This window comes from Hylaeus volcanicus, chromosome 2 (assembly GCF_026283585.1).
Source record: "Hylaeus volcanicus isolate JK05 chromosome 2, UHH_iyHylVolc1.0_haploid, whole genome shotgun sequence".
NCBI classification, from domain to species: Eukaryota; Metazoa; Arthropoda; class Insecta; order Hymenoptera; family Colletidae; genus Hylaeus; species Hylaeus volcanicus.
In genome coordinates, this window is record NC_071977.1 from 5,780,746 (window position 1) to 5,792,160 (window position 11,415).

General features: G+C 43.1%; 3 protein-coding genes across 8 annotated transcripts in view; 2 read left to right on the top strand and 1 right to left on the bottom strand.

Moving 5' to 3' along the window:
* LOC128872670 (transcriptional regulator ovo) overlaps positions 1-4,507 on the top strand; it is a 98,424-nt gene extending 93,917 nt beyond the window's left edge. For all 4 annotated transcript variants that reach the window (XM_054115601.1, XM_054115598.1, XM_054115599.1 and 1 more), the window contains one exon: positions 339-4,507. In XM_054115601.1, coding sequence (XP_053971576.1) covers positions 339-464 — 126 coding nt within the window. In that variant the 3' untranslated portion in view covers positions 465-4,507. The remainder of the gene's footprint in view (positions 1-338) is intronic.
* A 391-nt stretch (positions 4,508-4,898) lies between these two features.
* Positions 4,899-11,415, bottom strand: part of LOC128872671 (glutamine-dependent NAD(+) synthetase) — a 14,568-nt gene continuing 8,051 nt past the window's right edge. For all 3 annotated transcript variants that reach the window (XM_054115603.1, XM_054115604.1, XM_054115605.1), the window contains exons 2-13: positions 9,805-10,004; positions 8,452-8,707; positions 8,170-8,362; positions 7,431-7,671; positions 7,117-7,356; positions 6,917-7,032; positions 6,542-6,846; positions 6,223-6,431; positions 5,922-6,147; positions 5,670-5,846; positions 5,488-5,590; positions 4,899-5,208 (exon numbers count right to left, since the gene is read on the bottom strand). In XM_054115603.1, coding sequence (XP_053971578.1) covers positions 5,180-5,208; positions 5,488-5,590; positions 5,670-5,846; positions 5,922-6,147; positions 6,223-6,431; positions 6,542-6,846; positions 6,917-7,032; positions 7,117-7,356; positions 7,431-7,671; positions 8,170-8,362; positions 8,452-8,707; positions 9,805-9,950 — 2,241 coding nt within the window. In that variant the 5' untranslated portion in view covers positions 9,951-10,004 and the 3' untranslated portion in view covers positions 4,899-5,179. The remainder of the gene's footprint in view (positions 5,209-5,487; positions 5,591-5,669; positions 5,847-5,921; positions 6,148-6,222; positions 6,432-6,541; positions 6,847-6,916; positions 7,033-7,116; positions 7,357-7,430; positions 7,672-8,169; positions 8,363-8,451; positions 8,708-9,804; positions 10,005-11,415) is intronic.
* LOC128872668 (cytosolic carboxypeptidase 2) overlaps positions 10,023-11,415 on the top strand; it is an 8,367-nt gene continuing 6,974 nt past the window's right edge. Inside the window, exon 1 of the mRNA XM_054115597.1 lies at positions 10,023-11,323. Within this exon, the coding sequence (XP_053971572.1) occupies positions 11,251-11,323 (73 nt within the window). The 5' untranslated portion in view covers positions 10,023-11,250. The remainder of the gene's footprint in view (positions 11,324-11,415) is intronic.

Below are 11,415 nucleotides of genomic sequence, written 5' to 3' on the forward strand. Positions count from 1 at the left end.
TAGAGTAAACGATACGACAGTTTAGGAAACGTGACCGCCGATACGAACGCGTAGCCTCCTCTTAAAAGAAACGAGACGCGGAGGAACGTTCGAGTAGACCGGTAAACCGGAGCTAGGGCAAAAATGGGGGGAGGGGTTTAACACGAGAACCGTGACACAAACTCAGTAACAGTTTCCTAAACGGACTAGAGCGATGAGTAATTCTATAGAAACGATGAGACACGTGTATAGAGTATGACGAAGAGATACAAACACGAGCAGAGAATCCGTCCGATAGTCGAACAACAGAATACCGGATGCAAGAACTTGAAATTGTTCTTGGTCATGTAACTCTTCAGGGTGGCCTGTTGCAACGGGACTCGCGGAATACGGACAGCTGCGTTAAGTCTGCGTCGAAAAGCCTCGAAGCACCCCATCAACGAGCCACGACGTTGTTGCGTTTGGGCCGAGCATCCAGCTTCTGAGACGCGGGGATGGCGAAGAAGACGGAAGAAGAGGAAAGGACGCGAGAAGATGGAGGAAGAGGCTGCTGATGGCGACCATGAGTTTGGCCACTCGACCTGAACGCCATCGAACCCGAAGTAAACACGTCGCGCGAAAAGTACCTGCAGGTGACGCTGCCCATTAGCGGTGACGCACAGAGAAGGCATCGTGGGGCCGATGACGATCGGATTTAATCGAGAAATCGAGCGGAAATTCGAGATAGCCACGTGATCGCGGGGCTATCCCGCGATCTCGATAAATAAAGTAACACTCGTTCGCACGGTGTTCCGCTGGATCGAGTACGCGATCCTTTTGCGCCTGGAATTTTTTTTCCAATTGTAGGTATATGTATGTATATTTTACCTGTACATGTATAGACGCTATGCTATCTAGGTTAATTACGGAACGAGACTAACGAGGTATCCGCGCGACCCTAGGTGGTTAGAACTTTGAACACGTTTAGCGTCCATTTTGTGTGATGCACCGCCCGATATAGGTACGTTGAACAGAATTTCGAGGAGTAATTGTGTTAGTAATTTTGAGCAGAGCCCTGAGTTACTTTCTTAAATGTTTGCAGTTAGTCTTGCAATGTTGCCCGTTACAATTCTCCTTCCATCGTTTGAATAACCGCGTCGGTTACTTCAGAGGATGCGCAATGGAAGCTGTTCCTTCGAGTCGCTTCTATTTTGTTTGGGTGAGAAGTTTACTTTGTACTACCTGACAATAGTACAAAAATAAGTCCAGCAACGTGTGCCAACTTTCAAGACTAATTAATATAGAAACATTTATCAAGGAATAACTAAGAGAAATCTAATAATCAACTTCATCGATCTGGAGCTGCAACAGTATCACTACATTCGAGTACAAAATTCTGAACACGATCTCTCACGGAATTTTGTGCAACGCATCTCTAACTCTCGGTGCACCTCGATACACGGTGTAGGGAATAGAGAAAGAACGATCATCCCTCGAAGGAACTCTACGCATCTCTTCGATAGCTACTGATCATTCTTTCCTCTTCGAGTACATACCTTAACGTGTGCCAAACTTTGTACAGCTGTAGAAAAATGCAGAACGTCGCGGGGTTCCCTCGTATAGTCACGGATCCACCCGAAGACTCGGATTGAACGTTTCAGGAATGATAAACCAAGGTTTTCTTTGAACGATGATTTCTTTTCGAGCGATGCACGGCAAGTTACGTTACTGTCCGACTCGCAGGGTGGAAAAACGACGCGATGAACGTCAGGCGTCCAAGTTTGGCGACGTCGAGTGTCACGCGAATTCACTCCACCTGGAGACAACGATACGCCATCGGTAGGAAACGTGTCGTGTCTCGAGGTGATCGTAGGTTTCTTTTTTCTCAACCGTTTGCGTTCCTCGTTGACTGACGCGTTCGGGGAATCACGTTGACGAAAAGGATTCTTCTTTCGTTTTAATTGATAGAACGCCTATCGGTATGCACCTTGGGAAATCTGTGATATGATAATACACGATTTTACTCGCTCCTTCGTGCACGTAGATTTCGCTTTTTTTTTTGCACACGTTGATTCTTTCATGGGGTACGCACCGACATGGTGGAGCGAGAGATTACACGACACACAATCACACACGATACTTCCACACGGCGCCTTCCTGTATATCGGAGAATATCCTACATACGATATCCCTTGAAAGTTTGGGGGTAAATTAGTCGCTCGACTCTTGGCCCTGGCCATAACCACTCCAAAGTGTAAAGGAATATTCTCTATTCTTCAGGAGTCGAAAATAGGTAAACACTTGTAACATATTTATTTTCTAGAAACTAAAACGTATCGTAATATCTTTGCGATGTCTCTGCTTACCTATCCATTCATTTGTACTAATTGTGGTCGATTGTTCGTCTAGGTACTCCGACTTTCGAGGGATAGCGTATGTCTATCGGAAGTGAACATCCAATTAACTTCAAACCTAATACAAATCATTTTTCTAGAACAGTCTTGGTATCTACAGAGCCGTGCACTAATGTACACACAGACACAATGGGGTTTCGTGCAATTCTACGGTGGTAGGACATATTTTTAGTAGGACGTGAGGTGGGCCACATGCAGGAAATCGGTTCGACTATGTCGCGAAACGGAAGCAGTCGAGTTTAAGCAAAAATCCGGTTATACCAGAGATGGACAAAATTTCATTCGAATAACAATAACGAGTGAAACCAACGCGCAGTGATTTATTCGTGACGATTATTCGACCAAACTTTTATGCGTTGATTTCGCGAAATATATCGTTTTATGATCGAAACTTTATTTTTTTATTCTACGAGTAACGAATACGAAAGTTTACCTTTTATTCGGAATTTTGTCCATCCGTAGCGACAGAGTGGAAGCAAATCGAATTAAAGTCCACGAAACGGGTATCTATGCATGTTGGGGCGAATTGGGTGCTACGTAAACGTAAAGTGTAAGATGGTAAGTGTTTGATAATCGCGCATTTTTTTTAATTAAAAATCGTTAGTCGATAATGGATGAATAATCGAGTCTCGAGGATAATCTGAGAATCAGCGGTGGGACCAATCGTAAGACGCGTTTATCATAAAAGTCATACGTCGTATCATAAAAGATAAACAAGTTTCGTAGGATCCACCCAGATAAGAAAAATACGCCGGGCACTTGTCAGTCTGAATTCCCTTTACACATTCTACGTGCGACATCGAATTGGTCCCACTGCTTCCTTTCTAAGAATCCTTGGAATCGTCCGCATCGTTGCTACTCGTAGGAAGAAATCTTGTGGTATTTGGGAAACCTTTGGTCTTTAGTAACACTTGGAACTCTTAGTAATGGTATAGTCCAAGTGAACCTGCGCAAGGTTTCCGCGAGGGTACGCCTGACGAAGGTTCGATAACGCGCCGAATGGAAATAAAATGTATATTTTAGAGCCGCCGTGCACTTCCTCGGAAAACGTCGAACTTTTAGTAAGCTCGTGACCGATGTAAATAGTATTCACGTAGTTAGGTATAGCGATAGTTGGGAGTATCGTCCCCTACGAGTTTCGATACGATGAATAAAAACGTTTGTCCGTCGAATATTGGGTGAACTATTGTACATAGTAAATGTTTAGCTGGGTTGCACGAGATAAAACAGAGTCTTAATCGGAAGTTATGTCGGTACCTTGTGTTCCCTTTTTCTTTTCTTTTCTTTTTTTTTTTTTATATCAATAATGTATATCGAATTTGTATAGTGAATCGCGCGAGGTCGGCGAACTTGATCTTCGCGCATTTCACTTGACAATACTCAAGGACAATGGTACTTCTCGTCGCAATCTGTTTATCGTCACGGATAACATTTTATTGCTAATATTATTATATATATATATATATATTATTATGATGATTTCTATCATGATTTTATTTAATTTACGTCCAGTATTGTCTGAAACAGTAGTACTTAGATATTTTTATGGTCATGAATGATATCGAAACCCACATTTATACCTGCTATCGTTTACATCAATATTCACGAACCAGCTATTCCATCTTGACGCTATCAGTCGCCAAGACTTCTTTATCACCCAACCTAGTACTATTGCAATTATTAATATTATATTATTATTGATATCGTTATCGCTGCTCGATTAATAATTCTGGTTATTGACTTTATTATTAATATATAAATATATATATAATATATATATATAAATATATATGTATATCGTCGTTACTTCCTCGTCTGCAGAAACGATAAATTTTTTCTCTTTGTTGCGTGGAAGCAGCTGGTGAAATGCATCGAACACGTTAGATCCTTTTCTTTACGAATGATTAATGCAAGTGTGTATGCATGTGTGTGATCGTATGCGTGAGAAGAGCAACGTGTCTCGCACGACTGTTCAATATACTGTGTATATCATACCTTTTTGGGAGACTTAAACAAATTCGAGCAATCGTCCGAATGTCGCTCCAGCTCTTAACCCGATCGCCGTAACGAAACGCGGATAGGCGCTATCTGTGTATGTAGAAATGGAAAAGATAATAAAATTGATATTACGTGTACACACGCATGCATTCGTCATTCATGACATTCTTCAAGAAAAAAAAAAGAAAATTAAATTAACTAAACACGAGTGACATATGGAACTTGGATGTTAAACTCGTAAGGTAGAAAACCAGAAAACTGACAAGGAAACGCTTGGCAAAACATGAATAATAATTTATTTTAGCGTCACCGCAGACATCAGAAGAGGATACTCCGAATTGACAAGGTAAACGTTACTTATAGAATGCTTTCAGGTCGGTGCCCCGCGACTCGGATGGACTGGGTAGACAGGATAATATAAATCAACTCCACGCTTCTGCATAAATATATATATATATATATGATGTATAACGTATACATTATACAAATTTATAATGTATAACATATAAATTATACAAATATATAATGTACAATATAGTATATATATATAACGAATTTAATCTTTCACTGTGATGCTTTTGTATCTGCTTACATTAGCTGTATTAATATAATACAATGTACCAGTCATACGATTCTTCTACTCGCGAGTCTCCTCAGGATGTAGCGCAAACTGGGTATACTGGAGGGACGGTGTCTAACGGAACGAATCCGTCGGTCGCGCGGACAATCAACTAGCAGGCTTGCGCTCCAATGGGCTCGCAAGGCTGCAATGTCAAAATGATAAGAGACAGAGAGAGCTACTGCTACGGTTAAACTACTACTCCAGGATGTGTTTTATCTGCAACAGAGAATGACGCCGGTGTTGATGACGATTCCTCGGCAGGGACGCGCGAACGGAGCGTGCGTGCACGGTGGGTTAAAATTACAGAACGGTCGCGTGTCGGCTGCCTGCTCGACTACGACTCTCCGGCTCATTCGTTTGGTGTGGGTGAGATTTATTTTGCTCATCGGTGATCGCTGTACTGAAGGGGATCGCGACACCTTCGTCAGGACCACGACTCGACCATCAGCGACAACGCACACTTGTGTGTTTTCTTTTTTTTTTTTAGTTACTCACTACTGATCACGGAGCTGAACGGCATGTATCTGGGCTTCTCGGGTACCTTCGGCGCGTCTTTTCGACCTTCTGGGAATTTCTCATCGTTGAGAAGACCTTTCACCTAGCGAATCATTAACTCTTTAGCTCCTCGGAACGCGAGCCTGTACGGTGTATATAATTTGTAAGGTCTTATGATTCACCTGTTCGTCGATAGCGTTAAACTGCCACTTCCACGTGTGATTGTAGAGGAAGGGCCGATGATCGAATCTGTTGTCGTCAGGACTGTAAGTCTCCGCGTGACAGGACGGCGTCAGGATGGTCATCTTGTGTCTATTTATCGCGTACCATCTGTAAAAGTGTTTCACTTTGTCTGCCACCTGAAAGATGTCAGTCGGGTATATTAAACCTTCCTATGTAAATATTTGTAATATCGCAACGGCCGTGGTCTTTACTTCTTTCGGTGAACATTTCTCCCACATATGGACGAGTCTGCAGAACATCATGAAAGGGCCAGCGCACTCTTGTTTCCTTAAACGACCAAAGGTGCCGAGTTCCTTGTACGTCATACCCATGTCTACCTCGTCCAACTGCGAGAGCTGGCCTGCTTGAAGAGGCTCCAGTTCCGCGGTCGGCGGTGCGTCCAGAATTCCATCCAAAGCGGATAGTCCATGTTTCCTCCTGATAGAAACGCAATAGTTACGTAAGACGTCGTCAAAGTTGTCAAACAGTACGCCTACTTCCTCAAGTACTCACCTGAAATAAGCGAGGAACGACTTCAAATCATTCTTTGCAATTCCCCCTATGGGATTTATATCGGCGCTGCTGCAATCGTATTTAGTAAAGTATCCACGAAGGGCTTCGTCAACGTTACTGCTCCCCAACACGAGAAGACCACCAGGTCGTCCTCTGACCCATAGCATCAGTTGGGCGAACAGATAAGCGATCACCATCCTCAAACGTGCCTTAGAACATCATTACAAGCGATTTGAATGATATTAAATTCGTAACATGGAGCCATTTATCGAGAAGGCTCCATAGTACCGATGGAGGTATAGATTTAAATATCGCTAACTTGTATATTCTGCAACGCTAAACTCTCCCTGGGAGATCCTCCCTGCACCTTGAACCGTGGCGTCAGCTTGGTAACCTGCTGAAAGATGGTCAAGATAGCAGAAACAGCCACGTCGATCACTATACTGTGATGGTAAGAGCCAATCTGACTGGCCAGCTCGGCAGCTCGTGCCTTAGTCTCGGCGGAGGAGTTCTCGGTGCCCATGTAGCACGTGACGAGGATGGTGTAGCACAGTTGCTTAGGGTCTGTCGGTACGTAGCTGCCGTCACCGACTATCTTTCTGATGTCTGACAGGACCTGCGCGTCTGATTACAAACATTCCATATTACAGATACATTTCTAGACGATTGTAAAACTATCGAAACAGCGCTTCACCTCCTTTGTTCACTGATTCCACGATCATGTCGCACATGGAGTACACTATGCACGCTGACGAAGCGGAGTCGACTCCACCGCTTAAGGGTAAGAAGAATCCACCTTGGCAGGATCGCCTGTTTTTTATAAAAGAAATAAATGTAGGACCAGCGACTGATGATGAATTTTTCTAATTTTAAAGGGGAAGTAGCTCGACAAACCTGAGGTAGTCCCAGAGCCAGCAAGCAGGCGCCATGGAGATCTCCTCTACCGGAGTGTGATAAATGAGCTTGCCGGTTGGGTGTTCGTCTTCGTAAGGACCCAAGTCAACGTCTATTGGTCGATCAGGTGGGATCGAAATCAAATTCTCAGAAGTGAGCGCAAAGTCTACTTTGACTCGTGGATAACTGGACGACTTAGCGGCGGTGCGAGATCGGGATCTTATGTTGTTCCTGTAGCTCCTGTCGAAGAATTCAACGGTTAGCAATCCGTATCTAATACAAACAACAAAATGGAACTAGCCTTCGTAACGAACCTTATGTCTTCCAGATCGAACGTGGCGACCACGACCTCCACATCATTGAGGGCGAACTGCTTGCCACGATTCAAGATCTGACCGTTTAAGGTGACGGAGGAGCCCCCGTTGAAATAAAGTCTGGAACCGTCGCATCCCCGTAAATTGCTGAACATGTAACAACCGCCTGATTTGAAGGTGGCTGATTTCACGAGGTCCACTGTTACGTATCCCTTGCGAAGCTCGAAGTAGGAGCCGCTACCTTTGATGGCGAAGCAAAGGAAGAGAGGACTTTTTGGTACGTGGATTATACATATTTAGTATACAGTCGATCCCATAAGTATGCATACGAAGGAGTTCGACTAGATCGACTATCGAAGAAGTTTAACTAAATTAAATAATAGGTTTGATATTACCAAATAGAATTTCTCATTATAGATATGTGTATGAATAACACATGCATATGCTTATACGTGTATGTATTTATATCTACAGCAACGTATTTACAGAAACATTTACTTTAATCAAATTTTTTCGATGACATAGAGATTAAGAATATTTATGGGACAGACTGTATATTTAATATACTAATTTTTGTAGTATACTCCACAATTTTCAAAGATTGAGCTCCCTTTAAGGGTAGCCGTAAGTATAGTATACTGATTCTATTAAAAATCAGTAACACTATAAAAAGACGACAAGGCCTAATGTTCATCCAAGCGAGTCTTATTCGATATTTTAAATTACGGATATGGACTACCATTAGCGATAATTTCCACGCCGTCCAAGCACATGGGAATGTGATTGCTCATAGGATTCCAGAGCTCCTCGCATATCTCGAAGCCCACGCACGTGTCCCTGGTCGAAATAACAGCGTCCCCGAACGGTACCACTGTCTGTCCAGTTATCTGAGAGATCATTTTCGGCAGGAAGTAATCCTCTACCGTCCGTTCCTGTACAACAGGCACAAAGTAACCGATCAATTCCATTATTCCTGATACGAAACGATACGGTAAGCGTCGGAATTGTCTCCAAGAACGACCTTGGTCCAGGCGGTGAACCATCTGGATTCTCTGTAATTCCCGTCGTCGCACATCTGCATCTTTGGCCTGATGAGTAGAATACGTCGGTTGAGAAACGCCACTCTGCAGTTGTAGGTGACGTTCTTGTGCATGACGGGCATCCCGACATCTATCAGCATGCCCTCAGCCACGGGCGACTTCAGGATCGTCGCCAGGACTTCCCAGCTGTGGAGCAGGGTGTCTGGTTCGTAGAAGTGGTCCTCGCAGCTGTAACCGCTGGCGAACAAGTCGATCGGTCATTCCAAGTATTTTTCAGTAGTAGTAAAATTCAGCGCGATCATGGTACTAGATAATATTTCAGTTGATCCTTTGCACTCGAGAGGTGACATAAGGAAAGGCTCAGAAATGATACTCACCGATTGCGATGAAATTTGGTAGAGCGATCTACAGTGGGTGTAGAATGTACTCGTACACCGATCAATTTCTCAAAAAGTTTTGTGTGAAATTTTAATTTATTAACTTAATAGCAGCTCGTTTTTTATAATCAACGATTTTCTACATATTCTCGGAAATCTATAATAGATATAGACCAAACAACAATTATTAGTTTATATAGTTCGCGAAATTACCAAGAAAATATGAAAAATCGGTAGAAATATAGAAGCAAGTATTCGTACTGTTCTTATTGACGAACTGTTTACAGTTGAGTTTTTAATATAAACACATCAGTTTATTGCTTCGTACAAATTAGATAGCATGAAATTTCCAGTACATAGAGAAATTTAGTTAATTTAAATTTCGTTACTTTATATAAGTAACTAATTTGTTTGTACTGTGTCTATTCTAGAGATATCCAAGAGTAGGTAGAATATCATTGATAATAAAAAATAATTTAATAAATTACAATTTCACGTAGTTTTTATGTTAGTTTAAATATGTTTAAATATGTAGTAAAAGCCTGTTGCTAACACAACTTCAAGCGGTGTAGGTCAGCGGCATAGTGGTTAGCATGGACTTTTACTACGTATTCAAACTAACTTTTCTCAAAAATGGCTGGCCATCTGCGGCTAATATTACAGTTACAGCTTATTCTAGATATAGCTCTATCACTCTACCAAATTTCATTGCAATCGATGAGTATCGCTTCTGAGCCTTCCCTTGTCAGTCGCCGCTAGGATTCACGCAGCAAATCTATCAGCAGTAATGTTTCTTTAGGTTTAGTTTCTTTGGAACTCGAAGTGTCGATAAAATGACATCGTCGAAATCGGTCTAAGATTAGCATTCGTGGCAATGAAATACTAAGAAAGGATCTCGAGTTGCTGGCAGATGCAAGAAGAAAGGCCTCGAGTGCAAAAGGTTAACTCGATGTTTACCAAATCTCCAGCTCAGGGCCGCTTCTGTAAGTGACGCCAGCGTCCTTGGCTTCCTGGATGCTTTGCAAGATCCTCCTGGAGTTCCCATCGAAGTCCATCGCCCATTGGTTCAGGGTGCACACCGCCACCGTCACCGTGCGACCCATCTTTCTCTAGCCGAAAATGAACTCCTTTGTTGGCGACAATAATTACAGTCCTACCTGCAACAGAATGTAGGATACCGCGAATGACAAATGGAACCTTTCGAGGACGTTATCCGGCGCACTGACAGCACTCGAACCTATCGATTCGAGAGGTGATCGATCGGCCAGGAAAGATATTCGTTAAACGAAACAGCGGTTCTGTTCTCCAGTCTGGCGAACGTTGATTGATCAATAATTTTCAGAAGCAGGCGAGGGAGAGAGACGAGGAGAGAAAGATGATGTAAATTGCGTGACTGGCTCGCGCGACTATGCTAAAGAATGTCTGCGAATAATCGAAGGAAACTGCCGGGGAATTTCATCGAATTAGGCGATGGTACATGACTGTACGTCCATAGTTGGATACAATTGCAATTGTTGATTATACGCAGCACGTGGATGGTTCACAGCATTGTAGTATTTTAAACATTTTCATAATCAGGGCCTTTATTACAATCTGTATTCATTATTTTTAAGCGCGAAAATCTTCTGACATCGATCGACGACTTACAAAAACTCAGATCAGGGTTAAAAAGTACAACCGGACCTCTGACTTTGGGCTCGATTATATCTACAAAATATTCGTCTGGATGGAAGCGTTCTTTGAAAGTCATCCAATGCTAAGGAAACCTTTGCTACCGCTATCAGTAGTAATTGATATTTTTATAAGCAATCCTTCGTTTTAACCATCGTTTGCAGCATCGTGGCCGAACTCGAAGAGACTGGTGTATCGGAAGCAGACCTCGAAGGATCGATAAAGGAAGTTCCTCGCCGCGATACAAGCTTGGCATGTTACGTGGAGGCAGCACGACGAACCTCGAGGAACGAGAGGGCAACAAACAATCATGAAGCCAGTAGCTCCGCCCCCGTTTCGCCGTTGTCAGGCAATCGACGGGCCAGCGTGGAATTCGTCTTCCTCGAGGGCAAAGTTCCTGCACGCAGTTCCCTCGGTGGATCCGTCGAAGAACAGCGATTATTCCTCCAATTGAATCTCTCTTGTACAATGATCTCTGGACCAAACTTCCTCTTTCGATCGCCTATTCTCCTGCTCCTCGTAGACGTAGACCGGTATCTACGTAGTTGTAGAGTATAAGAAGCTGCGAGGATGCAGAGTGCAACGTGCGACTTGCATGGAAGGTCTATGGAAAATACTGCGAGGGAGGTTCGAGACGAACGGTCGAAGCAAAATGGAGTAGAGATGAACAACGATGACGAGGACGGCAAAGAAGAGAGCCCGGAAGTCGATGGCGACGACAGATAACGAGAGATGACGGACTTTCTAACTGGCAGCAGGGTACAAGAACTTCAAGCCATGCTTTTCCCAGTACAACCGATTCCTGGTAATCATGCTAGGAGCAGAAGTTAACAAAACTTGTCCGAATACGCACTTTTAGAGATCATTGAACGTTCGATGGAGAGTAGAATTCAAATT